General features: G+C 39.2%; 4 protein-coding genes and 1 long non-coding RNA gene across 9 annotated transcripts in view; 2 read left to right on the top strand and 3 right to left on the bottom strand.

Moving 5' to 3' along the window:
* Positions 1-3,605, bottom strand: part of LOC115731471 (protein CYSTEINE-RICH TRANSMEMBRANE MODULE 3) — a 49,310-nt gene extending 45,705 nt beyond the window's left edge. The window contains exon 1 of one of the 2 annotated variants that reach the window (XM_048286009.1): positions 3,584-3,605. The gene's annotated coding sequence lies outside the window, so the exon portion shown is untranslated. Of the gene's footprint in view, positions 1-3,580 lie in introns of both variants that reach the window. The other variant, XM_030688092.2, reaches the window with a different exon arrangement.
* Positions 1-24,586, bottom strand: part of LOC115750563 (protein FAR-RED ELONGATED HYPOCOTYL 3) — an 874,908-nt gene that overhangs the window by 196,785 nt on the left and 653,537 nt on the right. The window lies entirely within an intron of this gene.
* Positions 3,587-5,977, top strand: LOC115750582 (UDP-glycosyltransferase 82A1). The gene is made up of 2 exons (XM_030688052.2): positions 3,587-4,091; positions 5,021-5,977. The coding sequence occupies exons 1-2, from the start codon at positions 3,599-3,601 to the stop codon at positions 5,893-5,895; spliced, it is 1,368 nt and encodes a 455-aa protein (XP_030543912.1). The 5' UTR covers positions 3,587-3,598; the 3' UTR covers positions 5,896-5,977.
* Positions 11,812-23,980, bottom strand: LOC115750550 (Fanconi anemia group D2 protein homolog). Of its 4 annotated transcripts, XR_007199824.1 has the most exons (32): positions 23,417-23,980; positions 22,574-23,024; positions 21,885-22,139; positions 21,594-21,806; positions 21,344-21,475; positions 21,121-21,250; positions 20,974-21,020; positions 20,794-20,895; positions 20,564-20,671; positions 20,141-20,283; positions 19,959-20,053; positions 19,774-19,852; positions 19,642-19,690; positions 19,489-19,569; positions 18,828-18,923; positions 18,634-18,737; positions 17,096-17,567; positions 15,259-15,294; positions 14,991-15,177; positions 14,780-14,913; positions 14,514-14,694; positions 14,195-14,427; positions 13,925-14,023; positions 13,541-13,630; positions 13,423-13,455; positions 13,183-13,332; positions 13,021-13,081; positions 12,890-12,945; positions 12,736-12,792; positions 12,539-12,659; positions 11,942-12,242; positions 11,812-11,856 (listed from the first exon to the last, which is right to left on the bottom strand). XR_007199824.1 is itself a non-coding variant. In XM_030687998.2 (31 exons), the coding sequence occupies exons 1-31, from the start codon at positions 23,776-23,778 to the stop codon at positions 12,091-12,093; spliced, it is 4,509 nt and encodes a 1,502-aa protein (XP_030543858.1). In that variant the 5' UTR covers positions 23,779-23,980; the 3' UTR covers positions 11,858-12,090. The 4 variants fall into 4 exon arrangements, 3 of the variants coding, with proteins under 3 accessions (XP_030543858.1, XP_030543859.1, XP_048141882.1); XM_030687998.2 differs by lacking the exon at positions 11,812-11,856 and having other exon boundaries at positions 11,858-12,242; XM_030687999.2 differs by lacking the exon at positions 11,812-11,856 and having other exon boundaries at positions 11,858-12,242; positions 13,925-14,020.
* Positions 18,833-19,286, top strand: LOC125316752. Its single transcript, XR_007199833.1, has 2 exons — positions 18,833-19,175; positions 19,214-19,286. It is a non-coding gene; the product is annotated as an uncharacterized LOC125316752 (long non-coding RNA).

Genomic DNA, 24,586 nt, shown 5'->3' with positions numbered 1-24,586 from the left:
GCTCCGAGTCTAACCCTTTTGCATGGCCGCCACAGGCATGGGCTCGACTATTAAAAGCCGCATCCACCGTTTTAATTTAATTACGATTAATTTTCATGACCCGCAATGTCTTTCCATTGATTATGCTTAAAATTTGAAAAGCCATTTCATGGGAATCACTTTCATATAAATAAACACCCCTTAAGTGTATTTTACAAACTTAATCTCTCAATACTCATAAAGTTTCATGAGAGAACGGTTTTCCATTTATCTCCTATTATGGCGGAGAAATCATTTTTTTTTCCTTAATTTAACTACGATCGTTTTACATGACTGTAATATCTTAATTTAACTACGATTATGCGCTTTTAGCGAATCAAGCACACGAAAGTTTGAAAAAAATCATTTCGTGGAAATCACTTTCATATAAATAAACAGCCCCTGGTGTACGTATTTGGTTTTCTTAAATGGCGTACATGCACGTCCATAACTTTTTTTAAACGTGAATTAGATTTAAATTGCGAAGCAACTGGAAGATGCATGATAAGTGCTCATCGCCCAACTTCCTCACGTTCGAAACGAAAAATGCATGTGGCTGACGCATCACATGACGCGAAATGAACCTTTTGTGACGCAATTAATTGAGTGTTGACCGCTCAATTTCTCCTCCTATGCCCCAAACTTCATTCTCGAACCCCCGCATGTAACAAACACTTCACGTTTGTAGGACGCCGGGGTACAATCCACCACCTAGGGTTCCACGTGTAAGTTAATTTATATATCTCCATCTATAAGCTAGTTGATTTAACATATTCCCACCTGAATTTAAAATGGAATATAGATTCAATAGATGAAATGGAAGGAAATTCATAACTTGTTTTTTTGTTTTTTTTAAATTTGGATCTACTCGTATGGAGGACAGCAAGAGTACAGCAAGAGTACCAATATTTGTGTATGGCGCTTACTTTAGTGCCAATATTTTTATTTGGACCACTTAAGTGCCAAATCGTAGAAAAAAAGATCATTGAAGTGCCAATTCCGGCCAAACAATACACGTGGTATTTTTTTTTATTAATTTTCAATACTACGTGTCAATTTTTTTTTACAAAATCAACCCACGTGGAGCATCATGGTCCTTGCTAATATTGAGAATCAGATCCGGTTCAACTCAAGAAGTAAACCAAACATGCCTAAGCCGAATGGTTCGAGCGGCTCTTGGGAGAATGATTAGGTTGGGTTCTCGGTTCCAAACTTGGAACCCACCTAGGATCGGTTCGTTTCCCGGTTCCTCCCGAGGACTAGTTTAGAAGCTTCTTTTAAAAAAATTACTTTTGCATCCAACGAGAATTGAACCAGAACTTCAGCATGAATAAACAACAACACAACCATTTGATTAACTAACACATATTTTTTAAGTGTGATGGTGCAATTTTCATATTTATTATGAAGAAAAGAATCATATTTTTTTTTATAGAAAATAATAAAGTAGGGTAGGCTTTCGAGCAGAACCATGAATCGATGGGTTCGATTTACGATTCCGAATATTCGAAATAGGAGTTGATCACCTCTAATTGATATCGCGATATAAGAGCATCAGAACCCATTTTGGCAAGTTGAGGAATGCTAAAGGAATGGTAGAGTTACAAAATTCTATGAAGTGCTAGGACATAGTGCTCTATACGCCTCACTTTTTTAAATATGAGAAGAATTTTGACTCAATGTGCAATATAGTCCATGAACTTTTAATTTGACTAATATGATCCCTAAACTTTAGCTCGATATGCAATATGGTCCTTGAGCTTTCAATTTGTTCAATGTGGTCCTCAAACTTTTAGAATATATTCAACTTAATCTCTGAATTATAAGAAAATGTACAAAGTCATCCTTGCATTTGAATTAATAGAATGACTACATTGATCATATTTCTATAATTCAGGAACCTAGTTAAACATGTTCCAAAAGTTCAGAGATCATATTGGTCAAATTAAAATTTTAAGGACCACATTGCATATGAAGCTAAAGTTTAAGGACTGTATTAGTTAAATTAAAAGTTTATAAACCAAATTGCACATTAAATCAAAGCTTATGCATAGATTATTTGTGTTGTTATTCGTTTAAATATTATCGCTTAGACTTCTAAGTGGATCCCTAACATCATTCAATGAGCCATCGTTTCTCCGAGTCTTGCAAAAGAAAGAAGCATCTTGTCCTAAGTCAACAGTGCTCTGCTCCTAATCCTCGAACTCGTGGAAAAGCACGTTTGCAACTTTCGAGCTACTAAAGCACAGTTAGCCCAAAAACAGGCACATCCATTCATGTCATTTCCGACCAAAAAATTCATTTAATTGGCTCCCCAAAAAGACAATAAAGTTGTGGCTTTCCTATAAAATATCGTCACGTGTGGAAAATTTTCAATCCTCCCACTCGCCATCAATAAGTGCACTAGTGACCTTCCACCGAACATCAAAATGTAAGTACCTACCAAAGGGACAGTCGCTACAAAGGCAGGCATGGCTTTTGGAGCGCTGTGATATTTGACTTTTGCTTCCTAAAAGAGCAAAGGTACACACGTGCAAAACGCGAGACCTCTCTCGATGCATCGTGCGTATCTGTTTCCGCTACGTCTCCACCCTTAGATCATGTGAATTCCATATGAGATGAATCGACATTAATGGATGAGATACGGTAGGCTCACATGTAATCGGATGACCTTAAAAAGGCTCGTGGAGCGCTATCTCTCGTGTGCATCCTTTGTAATCTGTTTCAAAGTGTGTAATTTCTTGCTTCAATTACAATAGCCCTTTTCCACCCGTCTCTCATTTTCAACCGATTTTGTACGGATAAACTCGAGAATCGAGATAATCGGAGTTACTTTTGATGGCAAATAGGATTCTAGTCGACAGTAGGATCACACAACTTCGACACAATGCGTCCCTTTGGTACATGTCTTAACGATATGGTTACGAAAATTTCCACCATGGATGCGAGGGATATGGATTCTCTAACCCATGGGTACTCCCCCCCCCGTGTTCCCAAAAAATCTCAACCATTGATTTATGAAATTGAGGTTGTCGTCGACGGTCACCCGAGGGGGTCGAAAGTCTTTTCGCTGCTACTCACTCACGGTGGAGAAAACGTATTGAAATATCACAATATGTACCTTAATACATGACTTTTGTTTTTTGGAATTTCAAAATTAAGCTCTTCCCTCTTCCATTACTATTGTATAGCCTACGCGTGCATGTAGCACATAGTGAATAGTAAAGGAAGCTGCTAGCCTGACAATCCGACAAGATCAGTCGCTTATTTCTAACCACACAATCTTTCAATCAATGGGTGTTTTATGTAAAATACGTGATAATGACGTGTGAATTTACGATTAAGTTATATCATTACTGACTGTTAGGAAACCATGTCCCAATAGCAAATGACGTGCGCACCTGTTCCTCATTCTTCTCGAACGACACTTGTGAATTGACATGCTTTGTTTGACTCCATTCTCTCTCTCTCTCTCTCGCTCTCTCAGGGCCATGCGCCTTTAATGAACTATATAGACAAATGTGCTTCAAGACATAAATACATACGAACCCCATAAATCCTCAGAGAGAGAGAGAGAGAGATGAAGCCCTGGCCAAGGCGGCCAAAGGTGATATTAGTCCCCTATCCAGCACAAGGCCATGTCACTCCCATGCTCAAGCTAGCCTCAATCCTCCACTCTCACGGCTTCGACCCGGTGCTCGTCACCCCAGAATCCATCCACCGCCGGATCTCTCATCATGCAGTCGATCGGGCGACGGCGGAGGCGATCGCCTTTGTGCCAATCCCCGATGGCTCGGGTGCCGACGACGACGGCAAGCCCCGCGACTTCTTCTCGGTCGAGAGGGCCATGGAGGATGTCATGCCGGTCCACCTCGAGCGGCTCGTGGGCGAGCTCGACGTGGTGGATGGTGGCGTGGCACTAATGGTAGTCGACCTGCTGGCCTCGTTCGCGATCGAGGTGGGGAACAAGTGCGGTGTCCCAACCGCAGGGCTCTGGACGGCCATGCTCGCGACCTACAAGCTGGTCACGGCCATCCCGGAACTGGTCCGAGCAGGTCACATTTCCGATTGCGGTGAGTCTCCGATCGCTGATCGCTTCCATCCATGCACTTTACTTTCTCTCAAAGTCCTCACTTCCTCCTAATATTTTTTTTTTTCCATACTGCAAAAGGTCTTGACATGTCACCCATGAAAGTCTTGATCAAGATACGTTCTTGCGGTTCTATCGAGCCTAGTATCGCATGTACAATATGTTAGAAACATAAGTTGCTATAATTGCCTGACGGAATTCATAAGATTTAAACCGACCGAGTTGAGAGGATCGTTCATATGTTGTTTGCAAAACTGATGGCGTTGTAGTAAAATGTTCAGTTAGTACACTTGACTTTGCCATAGGAATCAAAAGGCGGACATGCCTTCCTCATGTCAAATTAGCAAGATCGCTTCCCAGGTCAACCATTCATTAATTAACACTTTGATTAAAAAGTTAATCACGGATTTGTGTCAGGAAATCTACCCTCTTCCGCGTACGATCAGATCATGTTGCCTGGAATGTCACGCGTAGAGCCACCTTCACTAACAAGAACATGTTCTTGTATTTTGGACAGTCCAAAAATTATTTTATCGTATGCCGATGTATTAACAATTTAGACTCCCATGTTGCTTTGATGGCCGAGCAGATTCACCTTTCTTTCAAGCTGATAATATTTGCGTATAACCTGATTTCAGGAATCCGTGAACGACCCTATAAAGTGACGAAACCGTTTATTTTGACTATTTCTTGAAGGCCACGACATTACGGGAGCTAGTATCTTGATAGTCTGATAATTAATTATTTTTTATCATAAAATTTTTTAATTAATAAGTATTTTACGCAAAATGAACGAAGATCCACGTGAAAATGATCCCACGACCCCCCCGTCTCGTATAACTTGAGAATTGTCAAAGTCGGATGCGATCGAACCCGTGTTGATTCTTGTGAGATGTGACCGTATGGATGCAGGAATACCCCAGAAAGAAAGCCAAGTACGTCAAAACCCCTCGTTGACCACCCAAGACCTGCCATGGCTGATCGGGCCTGTCAGCGCCCGGAAAGCAAGATTCCGGTTCTGGACCCGAACTCTACACCGGTCGGCGTCTCTCCGGTGGCTCCTCATCAACTCGTTCCCCGAGGAGGAAGACGAAGCTAAGATCCAGTGCTCCCGAGACTACCCGACCATCGTCCCCATCGGACCGTTAGCCTGCCCGTCCCCCTTGACCAAGAACCCTAGCTTCTGGGAAGAAGACGCCACCTGCCTGGCCTGGTTGAAGATTCAAAAACCCAACTCGGTGATCTACGTCTCGTTCGGCAGTTGGGTCAGTCCCATCGGATGCGACAAAGTCGCCAGCCTCGCCCTCTCACTCGAGTCCACGTGCCGGCCCTTCCTGTGGGTGCTCGGGCCGTCGTGGCGCGATGGCTTGCCGCGTGGCTTCCTGGAGAGGGTCCGCAGCCGGGGCAGGGTCGTGCCGTGGGCCCCGCAGGTGGAGGTCCTGCGGGACCGCGCGGTCGGGTGCTACTTGACGCATTGCGGGTGGAACTCGACGGCGGAGGCGGTGCAGTGCGGGCGGCGGATGCTGTGCTGGCCTGTGGCGGGGGACCAGTTTGTGAACTGCAAGTACATCGTCGAGGCGTGGCGGGTCGGGATGAGGCTGGAAGGGTTCGGGGAGAGGGAGGTCGAGGACGGGGTGAAACGGGTCATGGAGGACGGCGAGATGGGGCTGAGGTTGGAGGAGCTGAAGGAGAGGATGATGTCGGCAAAGACGAACTCGAGAGCGGCGGCGAATATGGCCGGCTTTGTCGAAGATCTCAAGAGAATGACGGAGGATAATTCTCCGTAGTTACTTAGTTGGAAACGGTATTTTTTTTTTTTTTTTGCTATAGTTGTCTTCCTAGGGTTTTGGGTTGATGATCATTATCCAAAGACCGTGCCAAAGTCCGTAAATCTTTTGATCATCGTTATATGACTGTTCATAAATAGAAATGTTCACCTAAATCGAACGAGAGAACCTTTAACCTTATAAAGTATATACATAAGGCTACAAGCTTTGCAATAATCGACTTTTTGTGCTTCGATTTTTGTAATTTGATTTTGCCCATCATTCTTTATTAGAACTAACAATTCACTTGCTTTCGATCGAATTTACACATGGGAAATGATTAGAATGGAAAATATTCATCTCGTGAATTGATTTTTTGGCTGTGCGACTAATGTATATGGTCATAACCAAGTTTCAATCTTTGATTCGTGAAAAAAGCTTGTGTTATCATTTAGTTGACGAGAATAGATTAACGAATCAATTATTTAAATAACATGATTCTATGCTTTCTACTATGAAATAACTAGAAGCTGCATGATAAAGGGTTGACCAAACAATTTCTCGAAGTTAAATATATGTAGTTGATATATGACGCAAAATCATAGAGCATCGACCACTCAATATTTCTATTTTATGCTGGAAAGTTCATTATCCAACCACGCATAAAGAAAGACAAAATTTGGAAGAACAATAATACTTCACATTTGTAGGCGCAAGAGCTTGCGATTGCTAACGCAATAATTGCTGTAAGTTCATTGACCCACTCAATTTCTCTTTTAGGAAAAATGGCGTAAATGGTCCCTAAACTTTTATCCAATGTACAATATGATATCTGAATTTTTAATTTGATCAATATGGTCCATGAACTTTAGACAAATGTGTAACATAGTCCCTAAACTTGATTTAATGAAAGGACTACATTGAACATCTTCCCATAGTCCAAGGATTAAGTTGAATATGTTCCAAAAGTTTAGGGGTTACATTGATCAAATTAAAAATTCAAAGATTATATTGCACATTGGGCTAAAGTTCAAGATCATATTGGTCAAAATAAAAGTTCATAGATCACATTGCACATTGGATCAAAGTTAAGTGATCATTTATGTCATTACCCCTCTCTTTTACGCGAGAAAGTGATTTGTTTTTTCCTTATTCGACATTTTGTCTACTAATCTAAAGGATTAGTGTACTTTTTATATACATACTTGCGGGTTAAATATTTTAACGATGAATTTATAGGAAAGGATAGAATTTTAGATCTCCGTCCATAAGTTAATTGGTTAATTTATTCCCACCCGTATCTCGCATAGAATACATATTCATTGAATGAAATGTAAGGAATTATTATTTTCTCTATTTTTTCTTGGCCAAAGTAATGCTTCCTCAATGAAATATTCACACACAAGACGACGACGACAACAACAACAACAAAAAGGTGAAATGCTTCCCTACTTGCCAAAGAATTTTGATATTCAATTTCTGGCTTTAGTTAATGATATATAGTCTCTAATTGGTGTGGTTACATTACTTCCATGCATTGAATTCTTAAATGCTCTACGACAAGGACAAAAAAAATCTACTAAATGCTCGATCTTGTAATTTTTTTTTTCAGACAACCCCAAATGTTGATTCACCCTCTCAAATTTAGAACATTATGATTGTGAAATTCTGTGAGACCACTATCAATTATTCTAAACGCTTAAGTTGATAAATGAAGGCGTTCTTTAATATTTAAACATTTTAACTCCCTCCTCTCAAACGTAAGCTCAAACTTTGGCCTATGACTGCATGAGAAAATGGGGAGAAGTGTCAAAAAAGTCCTAAACCTATTGTATTAATGCCAATTCAGTCATAAACCTTTTTTTAGTGCCAATTCAGTCCTAAACCTTTTGTATTGGTACCAATTCAATCATAAACCTTTTATTGGTGCTAATTTAGTCCAAACCTTCAGTATTATTGCCAATTCAGTCTTAAATCTTTTATATTTTTACCAATTGAGTTAATCCGGCCAATTTTGATCGAAAATCGCTGATGTGGACATATTTTCCTACATGGCACGGCTAGCGCTAACTTGGATATTTTTTAAATATTATTTTAATATTTAAATAATTTTTTAAGCATTTTTTTGGTTTTTTTTCAAAATTATTTTTAAAAATTATTTAAAATATAAAAAAATTAAAAAATATCCACATTAGCGCCAACCGTGCCACGTAGGATAATTGACGTCCACGCTAGTGATTTCCAATCAAAATTGGCCGAATTGACTCAATTGGTATAAATAGAAAATGTTTAGGACTAAATTAGCACTATTATAAAAGGTTTATGACTAAATTGGTATTAATAAAAGGTTTAAGACTTAAATGGCACCAATACAAAAGATTTAGGACTAAATTGGCACTAAAAAAAGGTTTAGGACTGAATTGGCACTAATGCAATAGGTTTAGGACTTTTTTGACACTTTTTCCTGAGGAAATGTATAACACGAGAGACAAATTGAGGTCTAGAAAGGTTTGAACGCAAAACCTCTTTTTCAAACATCATGTGAAGATTTTTTGTGGGACCACCGCTGCCAATATTAGATGAAGACATGATTTAAAATGTGAATATTCTAACAATGGACAATATGACCATGTAAGAGCATCAGGATCCATCTCGTTGCCTTCCTATTAGTAGAATAATGCTAGAAGTATGAAACTTTTATAAAGTTAATTAATAAAGCGATAGGACAATGTGTTTTAATATGTCCTACTTATTTAAATATTATCACATCCTCGTCTCATTTATGTAAGGAAAAATTCAAAATAAAGGTCCTGAAGTGCCTTTATTTTTTCAAATAAGGGCCTAAAGTGAATTTTATTTCAAATAATGATATGAAGTGCTCACATTGTTTCAAAGAATGGTCTGGCCGAAGAGAATTTTCATCCTTTTAATTTTTAATTTTTTAATTTTTTCTATGTTCTTTTTTTTTTTTTCCAGTTTTGTTCTTCCCCTCCCCTCCCCAACGTCTTCGCCGCCATGCTCGCGGCCAACGATAGCTTCAGCGGCCCGTTGTACTCCGCCAAGAAGGCGGTCGAAGTGTTGTAGAAGACGTTGGGGTCGAAGAAGATGAAGGTGTCGAGGTTGCAGAGAAGACGTTGGGGAGGAGAGGGGAAGAACAAAACAAGAAGAAAAAAAAACAAAGGAAAATAAAAAATAGAAAAAATATTTATAAAAAAGTGAAAAGACGAAAATGCCTTTACGTCAGACTGTTTTTTGAAATAATGAGAACATTCCGGGCTCTTATTTGAAACACGATCCATTTCAAGCCTTTATTTGAGAAAACAAAGGCACTTCATGTCCTTATTTGAAATTTTCCTTTTATCAAAATCCCATTTTTATGTTTTTCTTTTTTTTGAAAATATTCATTGAGTTATTTTTGCTTAACTACACTAAAAATGCCAAAACTTGTGTATGACGCTTACTTTAGTGCCAAAACTTTCAAAACGCTCACTTAAATGCCAATTTTTTTTAAAAATGATCACTTCAATGCCAATACTTTCAAAACAATCACTTAAGTGCTAATTTTTTTTTAAATGACCACTTAAGTGTCAATTTTTTTAAAAAACACTCACTTCAATGTCAACTTTGGTAAGCCACGTCAACTCAAATATTAATAAATAAAAAAAGGGCCACATTGGATTTCCAGTGACCCGCGTTAGCTCAAATCGGAGTTGACACTGAAGTGATCATTATTAAAAAAAATTTGTACTTAAGTGATCGCTTTTAAAAAAAATTGGCACTTAAGTGATCGTTCTAAAAGTTTTGACACTGATGTAAACACCGTACACAAATTTTGATACTTGTAGTGCACTTTAACCAGCTATTTCCTTCCAAGCCTGGCAAAAGAAAGAACTATTCTTCCCCGAGTCAACATTGCTCTGCTCCAAACTAATAAAACTTGGGAAAAACGCATATGCAACTTTCGAGTTATTCATATTATTGGCACATCAAATGTAAAAGTAGATTGTAGGTTGCAATAAAATATAATGAGGTGTGGAAAATCATCTTCCATGCGCGTCAGATACCACTAGTGCCGCAGTGCTCATCAGCCTAACATCGATCCTAAGTATCTGCCAAAAGGGGGCAGTCGCTAGAAGTGCAGGCATGGCTATTTTAGCGCGACTATACTTTGTAGAGAAGCGAACACACTCTTATCGGATGTGAGACACTTTAAATGCATTAAGTCCTTGTGAATCCTGTGCATTTTGATTAGGAGCGTTTGATATCATGATTGGTAGGTTCCGCACATGTAATCTGAAACTTACCCTGTTTCTCATATTTCGAAACCTGAAGCCTAGAACCTATCCCATTTTCCTTAGAAAAGATCCCGAAACCTACCTTGTTTTTCCGACGGTTCTAGGGTCTACCCAAAAAACCTTTTGTTTTCTTTTGCTCATTTTTTTTGTTTCATTTTTTACAGCAAAAATAATATGAGCAACAAGGCGGTTCAAAATAAAAGATGAATAAGGGCAAGCGAGCAACGGCGAGTCAAGAAGGAGCGACGGTTGTGAGGCACGAACGAGAGAGGAAGGGTGAGTCACAAGCGAGTAGCGAGGGTAAAGTGTCCGAGTGAGGTTCGAGAAAAAAGAAAAAGAAAAAAATATAGAAAAAGATGCCAAGAGAAAATCGAGCATTTTTAGGCTTTATGAAAGCGGTTCAAAATTCGGTTCGATCGGTTCGGTTTCTGGGTGGTTCTAGTGAAGAAATACATTTTGAAAAAAAAAATTGAAGATATCATGAACGTTTCAATCTATTCATATTTTGATACATTTTTGAAAATTCCTAGACATTATAATTAAACAGCATTTTAAATATGATAATAAAAAAAATGAAAGTAGAATTGACACCTAATATCATCCTTATTACCTTAAGGAAACAAAGCAAAAAAGAAAGTTCTGTAAAGTCCATTTGATTCCACTATCATCATTTACCAGCAGGGCCGCATGCTTGGGGGCGCTAGTTTCACAAGTACGAATGTTGGACTCCTGCCTGCTGTAAAGACGCGGAGCAAAAATCAGAGAAATGAGAGTTAGAAATAGGACATGTCAAATGAAAAAAAATTAAAAATGTCCATTTGATTGCTCCACGCAGACCCAAAAGATCCATGGCTGCACTTTGACCTCTTTGTCATCGCCGCTCATACGGACGAGAAAAACCACAAGTTGAGCAACTCTCGACCGTACGATTCATCGAAGAGGAAGCAAGTGGTTTCTATTGGTTGGTCAGAGATTGTAGATAGCAAGAGAAGTAAATTTGTCGATACAAAAGCAAACGGAGACAGAGGACATGAATGTTTTGCTTAAACAAGAGGGCACAGACGACTTACACCGTCGAAGCGAGTCCCCGTTGCGTTGCTCCTATTAGATGATCGCCTTTTTTAATTTTACTTTAGTCCACATTTTACGCACAGACCATCACCTACGCAACTCAACAAAGCCCAGAGAACACTACAACGACCGTGGAGGATGAAGTGAAGCAACCTATTCGTGGCCCCGAGCACGATTACGAACGAATGGTACATCGCTTTTTCTCCTTTGCATATTTTAGTTAACTTTGATATGACGGTCAATTGAGTGTTCTAACTTTTCAATCAATCTCTTAAGTGCCATAACTTTTAAAATTTATTCACTTGAGTGTTGTGACTTTTCAATCGGTCACTTGAATGTCATAACTATTAATAAACGTCCACCACAAGTGGCCCACCCCATTAGATATCCGACACTTATATTGAACATTTTATCAAAGTCATATCTATCAAGTGAACATGGCGCGAAAGTTATATCACCTGAGTTAATATGTTTTAAGAGTCACGGCACTTAGTATAGTAAGAAAGTTATGACACTTCCCTTTCTCCAAATTATGAAATAGAAAAGAAAACTTAAATCAATTACTTAAAAAAAAAAGGAAAATTATATCACTTTACCATTGTGTCGATACACTCATCTTAATGAAATGCCAGAGGAATTAAAATATATTAAATAGCCCTGCGAGAGGGTAAAAACCACCTTGTAAGCTGAAAGTCGATGACCCCGGAATGCGGACAATGATACAACAGCCGCGCTTCTGCTATTATGTACAGATGCCGCCAAAATAAATTGAACGCAGTAGATAACAAAAACCTTCAGTTTGCACGTTTGATCCATTCACAGCCGGTGACATGAAGGCGTTGCTATCTTTTCACCCTTGTTCCGTTTCTTCATCAGGCTCGCCTAACGGAGGCTCATCCGCATCTTCTCCCCTCGCATCTTCACCGACACTAAAGTCTTGTTCATCATTGTATGCCTGCGAGCTTACAACCTGACCTGCCAAGTCTTTATGTTTCAAATTACCTGTCAGGCAGAGGGGAAGATGTGAACAGCAGTCAGAGGTCAAGCATGGTTAGCTTTTGCCATTTAGAGAAAACCATATCAGCGACTGAAAGATCAATAGTGATTCTTCAGAAGCAAACAATTGAAAGGCCACTGCGAAAGTACAAAAACCTGCAGCCATAAGTAACTATCTCGTGAGACCTGAAAACAAGTAGTGGAAAGTGGCCACTGTGCGGACTAAACTCGGAAACCAGTGTGTGAACATTGAAGAACAAGAAAATATTTTAACGGGGTGAAACAAGGATAAGTTTGCATACCCATCCAAAAAGCGCATCCGCTTGATGGATTGTGGAGAAGAGCCTTGACACGAAATAAAAGTCGCTCTAGAGACCTTTTCATAGCAGGAATTTTGCTGGTGATGGACATTTGTTTCAAACCCTTAAAAGTAAACAGAAACATTAGCATTTAAGTGAAAATGATTTTGCCTCTGACAAATTGAAGAAGCAATGCCAACCTTTGCTTCAGAGCACAGTGTCTGCAATGTTCTTGTGGCCTTCTGGAGCTCTTTAACCTTGATCATTAATAAAAAGCATTGTGACAGCCGCTAAGACTTTTTTCCAGTTTATAACATCCAAGTAGCAGAGTACATTTAAAGCATCTAATCTCACCAGCTGTATCACAAGTTCTTGGTGCGCTTGAAACTGCAACTCCAAAAACTCAAGAACTGGGAAGACAGTCGAGAGCTCAGTAGAAAAAGCACTCAAAACAACAATTAATGCAATTGAAAATCATTATTTACCTTTTAGAAAAGAATCAACAAATTTCCCCCCATATTTGACAGCCATAGCATGCATAGTCACCTACCCAATTATCTCTTGTAATCAATTCAATGCAACAGTTAAAATCAAGATCTTCCCCCTAAATAAGGGGAAACACGAATTATTCTGTGCAGCTCGCTTACCTTGTCACATGTCCTGCACATATTAACTAGGGATACAACCACATTCACAGGCTCCAGCAGTTTAATAAGAAGTCCTCTTACGACATCGTGTGTGGCATCCTTTCCAAGTCTACCAGCATCCGATTTACTCCTAAGACCAACTTCTTTAACCTGAATCACAATTGAGGACAAATAAAGGCATATTTTAAATAAACTGGCAAAAATTATAAACTAGCGTTCAATCTTTGACTTGGAACTCACCAAATCATTGAATCGAATAAGGTTGACTTCATGCTAAATGAGAAACACCCTCTGTAAGAATACTTCCCGAAAATGCATGGTTAATTACCAGATGTATAACAGGAATCAGATTTCTTACCAAAACCCGGTACCATACATGAAATGTCGCAGAGCACAAGCATGCGAAGCCATGATGCACATCGCTTTCGTCCATTTTGCACACCAAGGCCTAATAAAGAAGCATTGATAATGAATATTGGGGCACGGCGGGATTTATAAATAAGTTCGTCTAGAAAGTCTGTTCACAGCCTGAGCCAAGTCAGCTACTCTATTTTTGTTCTTGCTTGAGACTAAATTTAATTTCTTGGAGGGCATTTTTAACAACAAATTGAAGCTTTGGCCAGAAGAAACAACAACAAATTTAAGCGCTTTAAACAGCCAGGAATAAAATGCCTATTTTGGTAGCCATCCATCTTCGAACTAAAGAATCATTTCAAATGTGCAGCGAAGTACTTTTATTCACCTGTGGTAACACAGAGAGGGCAAGTTCATTTAGCACATTTGTTGTAGATTCACTGTTCCCCAGGTAAACATGCAAGACCTTGTGTACTCTGTCTCCCTGCTGAAAGGAAAGCTTTATCATAAAAGATACGTGACTGTTTCTGAGAAAATCTAGAAGCTAAGTCACACTCCTAATGGAGCAAGGACCATATGCAATTTGTTGACAGGGCGCTCTCATCACTAAAATCAAACTTTGAAGTAAAGGGAGATGGCGTAATGGGGATAGTCTCACTTTACTCTTCCAATTGTTCTCAACATTCTCAGCATCCCATCTATGCTTCAGAATCTTCTCAGCACAAATTCCAAGTCTTCTACGCAGGTTTAGAAGGACATCCTGATTGAATCCTGACTGTGGAAATTTACAGTTTGCCCCAATCAACTTACTGTTGAACTTCTGGGCTGAGCTCAAAGCTGCTTCAAGCGTAAGAAGAGTTTCTGATGCTGTCATGATGGAAAAGGAGCAGGCTGCAGGAAGGAGATAATTCTTAGGAATTTGGAGTGACAAAGCATCCAAATACAAAATGAAACAAAACAAAGGATGGACGACAAACCACTGTCCAAAATGTTCTCCAGAAATGAATAAGCACCGCAGTATAAGTATTCTATGCTCCCAGGCATAGGACGGGGCTGCATGCCTGAGATATTACTGTCAGGCATTTCAAGTGGCTGAAAAGCACGTAGCAGATCTGAAAGGATTGTTGTGTCCCTTTGAATATCTGGAAGATTTAGCATCTGCCATTTCCATTATATATTATTAAGACAAGCCATGCATGCAGTGATCACAAAAGATGATGAGCCAACAAGCATAAAGACCTACCTCACTAAGACAATGAAGTACTTCCTTTATTAAAAAAGTTGTCGCTGAAGTCACCGTGAGCACACAATCAGGAAGATTTGGATTCCCAGCATTAATGCTCTGATCTTTCCAGTGTCCTCTGCAATTGTGATCACCTGCAAAATATTTTCTTAAAATTTTAGGAACATCATCACAAGCAAATATCTCGACCAACTAGAGGGGGCATACATACCTTCTTCAAGGATACTCATTGCACTATCTAAATGCCTCTTCAAAGAGGGAAAGAGTGGTCTGATTTTAAGTAAGAACTCTTCCAAGGTAACACCAGCAAATCCAGATGCAGCACAGCCATTACATGTAGTTTTGAAGTAATCCAGCTTCTTATGAAGATCTCTCAGAAGGTACAGACATAGGGGTAACTGAAAGAAGATAATCAACTTAAGAAACTAGTAAGGATCTTAACTTGAAAGAAAAACGGCAAATCTAGGTTGATAAGGTACCTCAGCCATGGGATCTGAGCAACAGGTCTCCTCTTTCTGCAATTTAGAGGACATGAATAGCCATTATTAAAACAGCCTATCATTTACAACCAAGTAGGCTATTGCTTTCATCCTGTAAATGTGTGATTCTAAATATATACTACAAGGATCTTTGCAACATTACAACAATATAAATTTTTGTTATATATATATGCCACTGAATGTCTATATCTGAAAAATAAACTAGACAGTATCTTTGAAAAAGTCTTCATCTATCTCATGATAGTACACACCAATTTTCTACCACAGCCACACGATGCCAAATTTATAAAATCAAATTGTGAGGGCATGATCCCATTTGCAAGAGCAAATCTCTAAAATAAAAATAAAAAAATCACGTGTCAGCAAGTTTGGCTACATTTAAGCTTAAAAACCTAATCAAAGGAATGCCTAGCGTTTGCTCTTAACCTCAAGAAGAGAATAACCCTGCAACATATAATTTTATAACTGATCCCGGTTACATGTGTGAGAGAAGAGGGGGGAGTGAGTGAAAGGATCACGTCCATGTAATTCAAAAATTAATTGGCTGATTTATCACCGTCTACCAAATTTCATCCAACTTTACTATCCTAAGGCTGATTTTAAGCAGTGTCAACCTGGATTGTTCCCTTCTCCAAAAGGTATAAAGGTTTCACACCTGTAAGGGAGACCCCATGAGCTCCACAGTTGTATAAATATAAAAAGCTAGAACTCGTCATCCAAAATAAGAGACATTCAGGGACATTTGTCAGCTCAAGCATCACTTTTTTGATGTACCAAGTTAAGGATCTTCTGAAATGTGTATCTCTAGGAACTGGCCACAAATTTGCGTCCAATATGGGTGTGTTAGGGCCTATTTATTAGATGCAGTATACTATTTTCATAAGTAAGGTCAGGTTACTAGCCTCACCACCTCAATGTCAATCTTGTTTCCTCCATCATTCTTGGCATTTGAATTGCTCTTCCATTCTAGAACAGTTGAACATTATGCATCATGAAAGTCATAGGTAGCTTAGAAAGAGACTTATTTGCCATCCCTTTTCCACCTTCTTGGTTGATCTCATGGTTATATACTTGACATCAACGCCATTGCTATCTTATCCACCGTGATAATTTTATTGTTGCTACTCTCCGTCGTGTATTTATTATGGTTGGTTCTGCTTGCTTAAGCTATCCGGAAAGGAGTAGTTTCCTTCTTTACAACTCATGTTCACCTAAGCGAAGGCAAAGATCCTACGCAGGTAATTGGCACTACTGCCATAGGCATTCACTAGCTAAATAGCCAGCAAGTTCCATGTGTGCTACTTTTAAATGGCCATCAATTTTTCATTATGTGATACTAGTCCATAATGTGATCCCAACTCATTTACCAATTGTACATAATCTATCACTAGCCTTAAAACTTCATTGGTAAGTATAGTAAAATAATTGCCACCACTGATAGAAGTATGATAAGACAGAAAAAGTGGCATCTCATGCACATCAGAACATGCAATTTATATTTGATGAATGAGAGAACATAGACAGTTACAAAAAATTCTGGTGACATGTCGAACTATCTGTTTGATTACCTACATAAAAGAAAGTAACAATGGGGACAATCTGTCACAAGATTCCAAATAATACCGAGATTTCCTCCACCAAAGGAATGACTTAGGATTCATTCAAGTACTTGCAATCCACTGTCATTTTCTTTCAGCTATTGCAAAGTTTTAAAAAAAGTGGGATGCAAAAAGGTGCTAATGACCAAGATATAAAGATAGATGCAACAGTTTAGCTTGCAAACAGAGACATAAAGGACAAAGTCCATTCATCATACCTTTGAGAATGCCAAAATGGAGTAACACTGAAGCAGAAGTGGTCTGAACTTGGATCTCTGCAGTTCCAGAACTGTAGTAGCTGCAGAAATTTCTAGGGTTAACTTCTCATCAGAATCACAAGTATGCTGATCTTCCAACGTGGTTCTCCCGCCATTCATATGTGGACTTGAAGAATCATCATTTTGCACTTCTGGGCTTGTCATTACTCTTGCCTTATTTAACACATCCACTATAGTGGGCTGATGAAGCTTTCTATCAGCGCATGAACTTGGTTCAGAGTCAGTCATTTTTTCACACTTGTTTGGAAAAGTGAGATCATGTGCTCTCTTCAGCTCATTCTTCTTTTTCAGATGTCCAACTGGATAAAGTTGGCTTAAATTTGAAGACTTGGGCTGCTCTAAGTGAAGATGGAGCTCCGGCAGGCATAGTGGGTAAGACTCTAAGTGATTGTTTAACAAGCTCTCCAAAAATCTACATCACCAAATATAAGAATGAAACTGACTCCCTCTTAAATCAATCACTCGCCAATTTTTAGTAGCACCATGCTCATGTTTAATGTATAAGCAACATAGAACTACAAATTTACTAACAACATCAGTGAAACATGTGCATGTCATGTAAAACTTCAGAATAAGGAGGCCGAATTATCCTGTATGAAATAAAATAAAGCAGAAGAAAACGGTCTACATCAAAGATAAAATTAATTGTCATCCCTGTCTAGACAATACAGTTCTCGAAAGGAAAGGCAAGACATTGCAACAAAAGCATCAATTACCAAATAGAAAACTTTACAGGCTACCAATCTGCAATAGTCTATCTGTGTTTTATTCTACTCCTCTCGCCCTCAGGAATTATACCCAATTGCCATTCCAAATTCTTTCCACCCTTCTTCCTTACCACGGCAAGTCTATGCTCGTCGTGTCCTTTATATGGAAACCAAAGGAAGTTCCTCTACCACCGCGAACCCTAGTTAGATTCAAGCATGATACACTTTTTCGTATCAGCTGTCATCACACAAGCTTCTCAGGTCTCTTACACTCTGTTTGGATGTTCAAGAGAGGAAGGGGGAAAAGATTCAAAGGTTAATTTTTGCTGATTGACTCGATGAAAATACATAAGATGGCTCCATTATAGAGCACAAGAGACACCCAAAAACCGTAATTACCTTCTTTCATCAAGTCTTTCACTAAACATGTAGCCTTTAAATCTTTTCTCCCTCTCTTGAACATCTTAGAATACTCACATATACAACTCCACCGATTTAAAACTTTCACATGATGAAAAATCATTCAACATCTTTTGAATCTACACAGAATTTTAAAAGATTATATATTACTAGAAAGTCTAAGACGGATTTACATCATGCAATGGCTTCAAAATGGTAAAATCATAAAATTTTAAGATTTAAGTCCAGATTTTAACGACCATGGCTCTTAACTTCAATCACAACATAAACATAAAATCACTTGGCGCAGTGGGTTTGACAACCAAAGGGGCAGCTGTACAAAGCATGAAAATTTGTGAAAGAGGCACATACACTAGGTTCCTCAATCGCTTCAGCAGTTTGTTGATTATGTCCTCTTTTGTAGCTTGACTAGTACATTCAAATTTTCCAGCAACTTGTGTGGAGAAAGCATTGAGCTACATGAGACAGAACAATTGTTACAGGCTATGCACCAAACTTTCATGTTAAATTTTAAGGGTGGAGGGATGACTTTAAACTTTATATACCAGTTCTCTAATCCAGTTAGCCGCATAATAGAGTGAGAGGCACACTATCTGCTTCTGCTTTCCTGTGAGAGACTGCCACACAGCTTTGGAGAAATACTGGCATCAAGGTAGTAAAAATGCATGTTATAACTAAAACATCTAGCTGCATTAACAAGCAACAAAAATGAACCAAGGTATGTCAACAGAGCAACACATGGAAAATGTCACAAATTGCAGTTGATATTTAAGGTGCTTTCTCTGACTTGGTAATGGATCATCAGAAAGAGCCTGCTTCCTCCACATACATATGCAATATTTCTAGGGATGAGACAATTCCTTTTCCTCTCCTTCATGGGGCAAGTAATGGAGGTTTCCTTTTCCTCTCCTCCATGGGGCAAGTAATAAAGGGTTTCTTTTCCTCTCCTCCATAGGTCAAATAATAGAGGATTCACAAAACTAGCATCCGCGGACACAGTAAACCAAAAAAAAATCGGCTCAAGATATCCAAAATACCCTTCTTTGCTAAAAAAATCCCAAGTAACAGAGAGAGTTTCCGAACCACCCCAGTCTTACGAGGAAAATTATAGGCATACATAATTCGTCCATCAATGTTCACCTTTTAACCTCTACAAAGATTGTAAGTTGATGAAATAGAGCTCAGGGTGGCACATTGTAGTTTCACCTTAGAGGAAGGAAGGTGCAAGGGACATCCAAGGAGTGCATCAATCCCTCCAAGAGATCCTTGATTCGTTGATCTTTCAACCTGGCAACAGAAACTGTATAAATTTGCGAGAATTCAAAGCTCTTCAAATTGGTTGAAAGAACATGCACTTACTGTAGAAAGTAGGAGAATGTTGGCAGGCAGAATCTGTAATAGAGGAGACCTGCAACAAAAAGAAATAACAGTGTCAAAAGAAATCACCAAGACTTTCATGAAGCGGAGAGTTAGGCATCAAATTGACATAACTGCAATGATGAGGAAGTCAAAGGCAAAATGTTCACGCATATCGGAGATATATCACCATCCAAGTTCATCCATAGTTCCCCTACAAAGGGAAGTCAGAGAAGCTATTATGTGCAACTATCTTTTCTCGAACACATTGACAAATTTCTGTTGAAGAGCAAAATTCCCAAAATGCAGACTTTATTCACCTTCTAATCCGCCATAGGAATCATTAAGAGGCAACTTCCCATCTTCAAGATCCAAAAGATATATAGATTCTAATTCTCCAGCATTTTTACCAATCCTACAACAAGAACGGGTAGGTAATGCCCCCAATGTATTTTTTTTTAGCCAAAATTAACAGCTAAATCAACTCAAAACAAAATTTCACCATTCCATTATTGCTGGGTGCAGATTTCTTTGACTCAACAAGGCGGTCATTTCATCATAAAAGAGGGTCAGTGGCAAGGCCAATTGTTTGCAGGACTTTAAACATGTTTCCAAGAGCTCCAAGGCCTCCTCAACATTGGACTTCTGCAAAAATATCTCATAAAAAGTCACATATCATAGAATTAATGAGTTAAAGCGCTCCAAGTTACATGGCAAGAACACGGTAACACATACTTGCTAGTGTTTACCCTATGCTTGTATGTGCAAGCTTCACATATGCAGCTTTGTTTCACTTCTTAGTTTTCATTTTCAGGGTAGGTTACTCCCTATTCTTAAGAAGGTATAATCAAGATTCTTGGCCACTTTTGAGTGTAAACAATATTGACAAGCGATGGAGAAGTCAAGCAACAGCAGTAGGTGGCACCAGAGATGGATCTGGAGAGAGAATGTTATTTGCATCGCCAATGCATGAAACTATCTTCAAACTTCCAATCAATCCCATCTTCTTGTAATTCATATCTGGATGATTGACCTACCCAATTAGAAGGCCACCAATTAGTCAACCAATTGACACAATTTAGTCAAATCAATACACCAAAATCTACAGAAAGAAAACATCCTTAGTCTTCCTTGTACATGAACGAATCTAGATACCTGCTTTCGAACAACTATCAGAAGCTCGTTTGCAAAAGACGAACCCATTGAATCTTGACTTGATCTGACTGATAGTGCCAGATTGCTGAAAACCTCATACACCTACGATGTGAGAAAGTCTGTAAAAGATAAGAGATAATTCAGGGCCTGACTTGAGAACGTATGAGAGAAAATGCCAACCTTATACAGGTTTTCCATACTAAATCCTTCCAAAAAGTCCAAGATACCTGAGGACACCACAAAGTGTATCGAAGAAATTTTAAGTCTTAACTAATCAACATCTATTGAAATAGAAGTTTTAAGTACAACAATAGGTGGCTTTAATACCGTTTATATAAGAAGAAAGCCGAATTAATTCCAGAGGATGCTTTGCAACCAGTAAATTCATGGTCTCTAAAGCAGAACCAACTTCGAGATTTACACCACTTCCCACATGAGTAACTAATGCTCCTATAATCTGCACAGAAACCATAACAAGATTATGATGATACGCACAGTACATATATTCTTCTCATCCAAAGGAAGTAATACATCTGTTAGAGTTTCTTACTTCCTGCCTTGAATATGGATCCGCAACTTCTTCAAACAGACAAGTGTACATGTGAATGCCAAACGTCCTTGCTTTGTGTTCTTTGCAAGAAAAAATGTACTCACACAGAGAGAGAAATGACGGAAAGTAGTCCTATCACATATGAGCAAAACAATCAAATACAGCTTCCAAATATTTTAGCTGATATGCAAATCTTTTGATAGGAAGAGTATATTGTATCCCCATATAGCTAATAAATAGAGAAACGCACCAGTACGAGGTTTGCATGGCCATGGAGACATTGATCAATCATTTCTAACGGAATGCAATCATCAACTATCTTTCTCTTGAAGATCTTTTTTATGCTTTTCTGGACAGAATCGCCATTCATGTACATGACCATGATAAGCCATAAGTCAATGACTTTGTGATCTTGCGGTCTCTTAAGGCTGTCAAATTCTTTCAAAATTTCTTGACAGAGAATCTGTGAATACAACTATCAAGAAATGCTCCACTGAATAACGTGGTGACACTACTAGAAACTATAATAGTGGAAACTTACATTCTTAAATCTTAGACCCAATCTCAATGTGTTGAGGATGGAGGCCTCAATGCCATCTGCAACACACTTTCCCTTTAGTTTTCTATGTTGGCTACTATGATGATTGGATACCCCAATAAATTTCAACTGCTCACGAATGTGTGAGATGATTCTTCGAACGTTTGCTGGTGTTGCTGAAAGCAATAAAAACCTAAGTAAAAACGGCATGTGCTCCCCATCAATTGTTCTAAGGCATGATAATGCGATCGTGACGACCTTCAAATCGAAAAGAACGTCAATTCCTATATTGGTGCAGTCTGGAAGTAAATGCATTAGATTGACTTCAATGGAGGACTACATAAATTTGCATCAGATACTTCCTACAAATGATGGCAAACCTCGCATGATAATTGTTTCAAGAATTGCTAAGAATCTATTTTTCTTATCCCTTTGTTTTGCTGCCGCAAAGGATGAATATCCAGTATAAGCAATTGGTCAAACACATTGTTCCAGTGACTACAACTAATTATAATATGGAAATGTTATCGCTCAAGAAAGAAAAGATAATCATCAACTGGGTGCTCTGAAACTGCTTGAGGGTAACACTCACAAAACAATTGGGCTTGTAAAGTCCAATTTTGTCACTCTCTGCAAGATCTTCTCAACAATCAAGCCAAAGAGAAAGCAAAGACTAAGCTAAAACATGTTACCTGATCTTTCAACTGATCATCCAAATGAAGATTGGAAAGAGAGTCGAGCACAGGCACTATAATTGCTGTGTCCTCTTGAAGCATTTGTTCCAGGGAATTAACCACAGTATCATAGTTCTGGTCACCAATCATCTCAGGCAATGATCCAATAATCTCTTTCTTCAAATGTAAGGGGCAAATGGACAGGACTTGCATCAACTTATCAATGAATGAATTAGAATCAACAATAAAATCAAGCCATCTCAAGTGGTTGATGATAAGCCTGGCAACATCATCTTTGAGCGACAAAGATGCCCCAGAGGGTTGAGGGTTTGCGTCAAAAAATTCAGGAAGCTTCTCAAGGAGTATGTTTTGAAGATCAACTTGAATTGAGGGGACCAGTAGGAGGTTCCTAACTAGGCTGTTGCTTCTCGTGGCCAAAAGACCGCCATTATCTGAACCTGTGAGAACCCTGAAAACAGAGAAATGGTGAGAGAGAGATTGTAACTTATTCAACGTCATGATGACCTCCGATGCAACTGAATACACTAACTTGATTACGAAGATGCATTTCATTGCCAAAAAGAAGAACACACGTGGTTTATATCTTTAGCATCAGAGAGTTCCGAGTCTAATTCACCCCCATAGACAACTGACCATGTACAAGGTAGAGAAGCAGAGTTTCTCAGATTAGGTTTCGATTCATGTACAAATTCAACAACGAAACAAATGGCTCAGAACCAAAATCCCTCCGAACAATCACAGTCAATCGCACGCACCAATTCGGAACAGATTATTTCTTCGCCCCCATTCGCAACAGAGAATCGCACAAAACTTCAAGGAAACTGAAAAATACGCCATTACCTGAGGAGATTCTTAGGAGATTGAACATGATAGGAGAAACCGGCGACGAAATCGGAGCGCAGAGCGTCGTTAGAAGGAGCAGAGAGAAGGCGATGGAGGTGAGCGCGGAACCTGTGGACGTCGGAGGGTAGGCAGGGCGGGCAGTCGAGGTTCAAGAGCGTGCAACCCGCGTCGGCCAGAATGGACACCATTTTCTCCTCCGGGGACGCGCCCGCCACTTCGTTCACCGCCGGCCGCGGCGGTGGAGGCGGAGGCGGAGGCGGATGGTCGGTGGTGGTTCTGGGGAGCTTGGACTGAGAAAACGGGGGGTTGAAGGAGGAGTTTCTCTTCCGAGAAGGTCCTTGCTGGTGCAGGAACACCATTGCGGGTGGAGAAGAGGCTCGCCGGCTGAGGGTTTCGGTGTCTCTCCGTCGCTGAAATCGCTGAGGTTCAGTTCAGACTCTCGCGGAGGGAGAAGGGAGAGAAAAAGGCGCCAAATTTTCATCGCGAGCGATGTGGGCTGAAGTAAAAGCAGGTGCCGGAGTCACTGAGCCAGTGACTCGGCCCGGTTACTAGGGAACGGCCCATTTGGGCCAAGGCCCAAGATCGACCGCGGCGAATTCATGGTTCGTTCGATCCAAACCCCTAATTTCTTGATTTTACTCAAAGCAATTTTCCCATTTATTCACGAAAACAAGGAGAAATCAAATTCTCCATGTAATTCATTTTTTAGCAAAGAGATAATCCTTGTGATTAATATCGCAAAAAACTCTAAATTAGAAAACATGTCATAAATTTACCTAAAAAAAAATTTAACACCAAAAATTCGAAATCGGTATATCTATGACAAATTTTCCCCCCGTCAACGTTCATTAAATTTTACTATCAAATTGCTGAATTGGATGACATGTTAATTTGATAATTTGGCCATCCGTTTGTCACAGGTATACCGATTTATGATTTTTCGTGGTATTAACACAATTTAACGGAATCTAATGGATGGTAAATTTGTCACAAATGTACAAGTTTTGAACTTTTTGTGATCAAAAAATTAATTTCATAAGTGTATCGTTTTCGAATTTTGGGTGGTCAAAAAATTATTTTGGAGTAAATTTTTCGGAGGTATACAATTTTGAAATTTTTCGGGATGTTAATTTTAATCCTTAATATCTCTATTTTTCTTTAGCATTG

This window comes from Rhodamnia argentea, chromosome 10 (genome assembly GCF_020921035.1).
Source record: "Rhodamnia argentea isolate NSW1041297 chromosome 10, ASM2092103v1, whole genome shotgun sequence".
NCBI lineage: Eukaryota > Viridiplantae > Streptophyta > Magnoliopsida > Myrtales > Myrtaceae > Rhodamnia > Rhodamnia argentea.
Note: the sequence above shows the minus strand (reverse complement) of the source record. Positions and strands in the feature narration are given on the sequence as shown.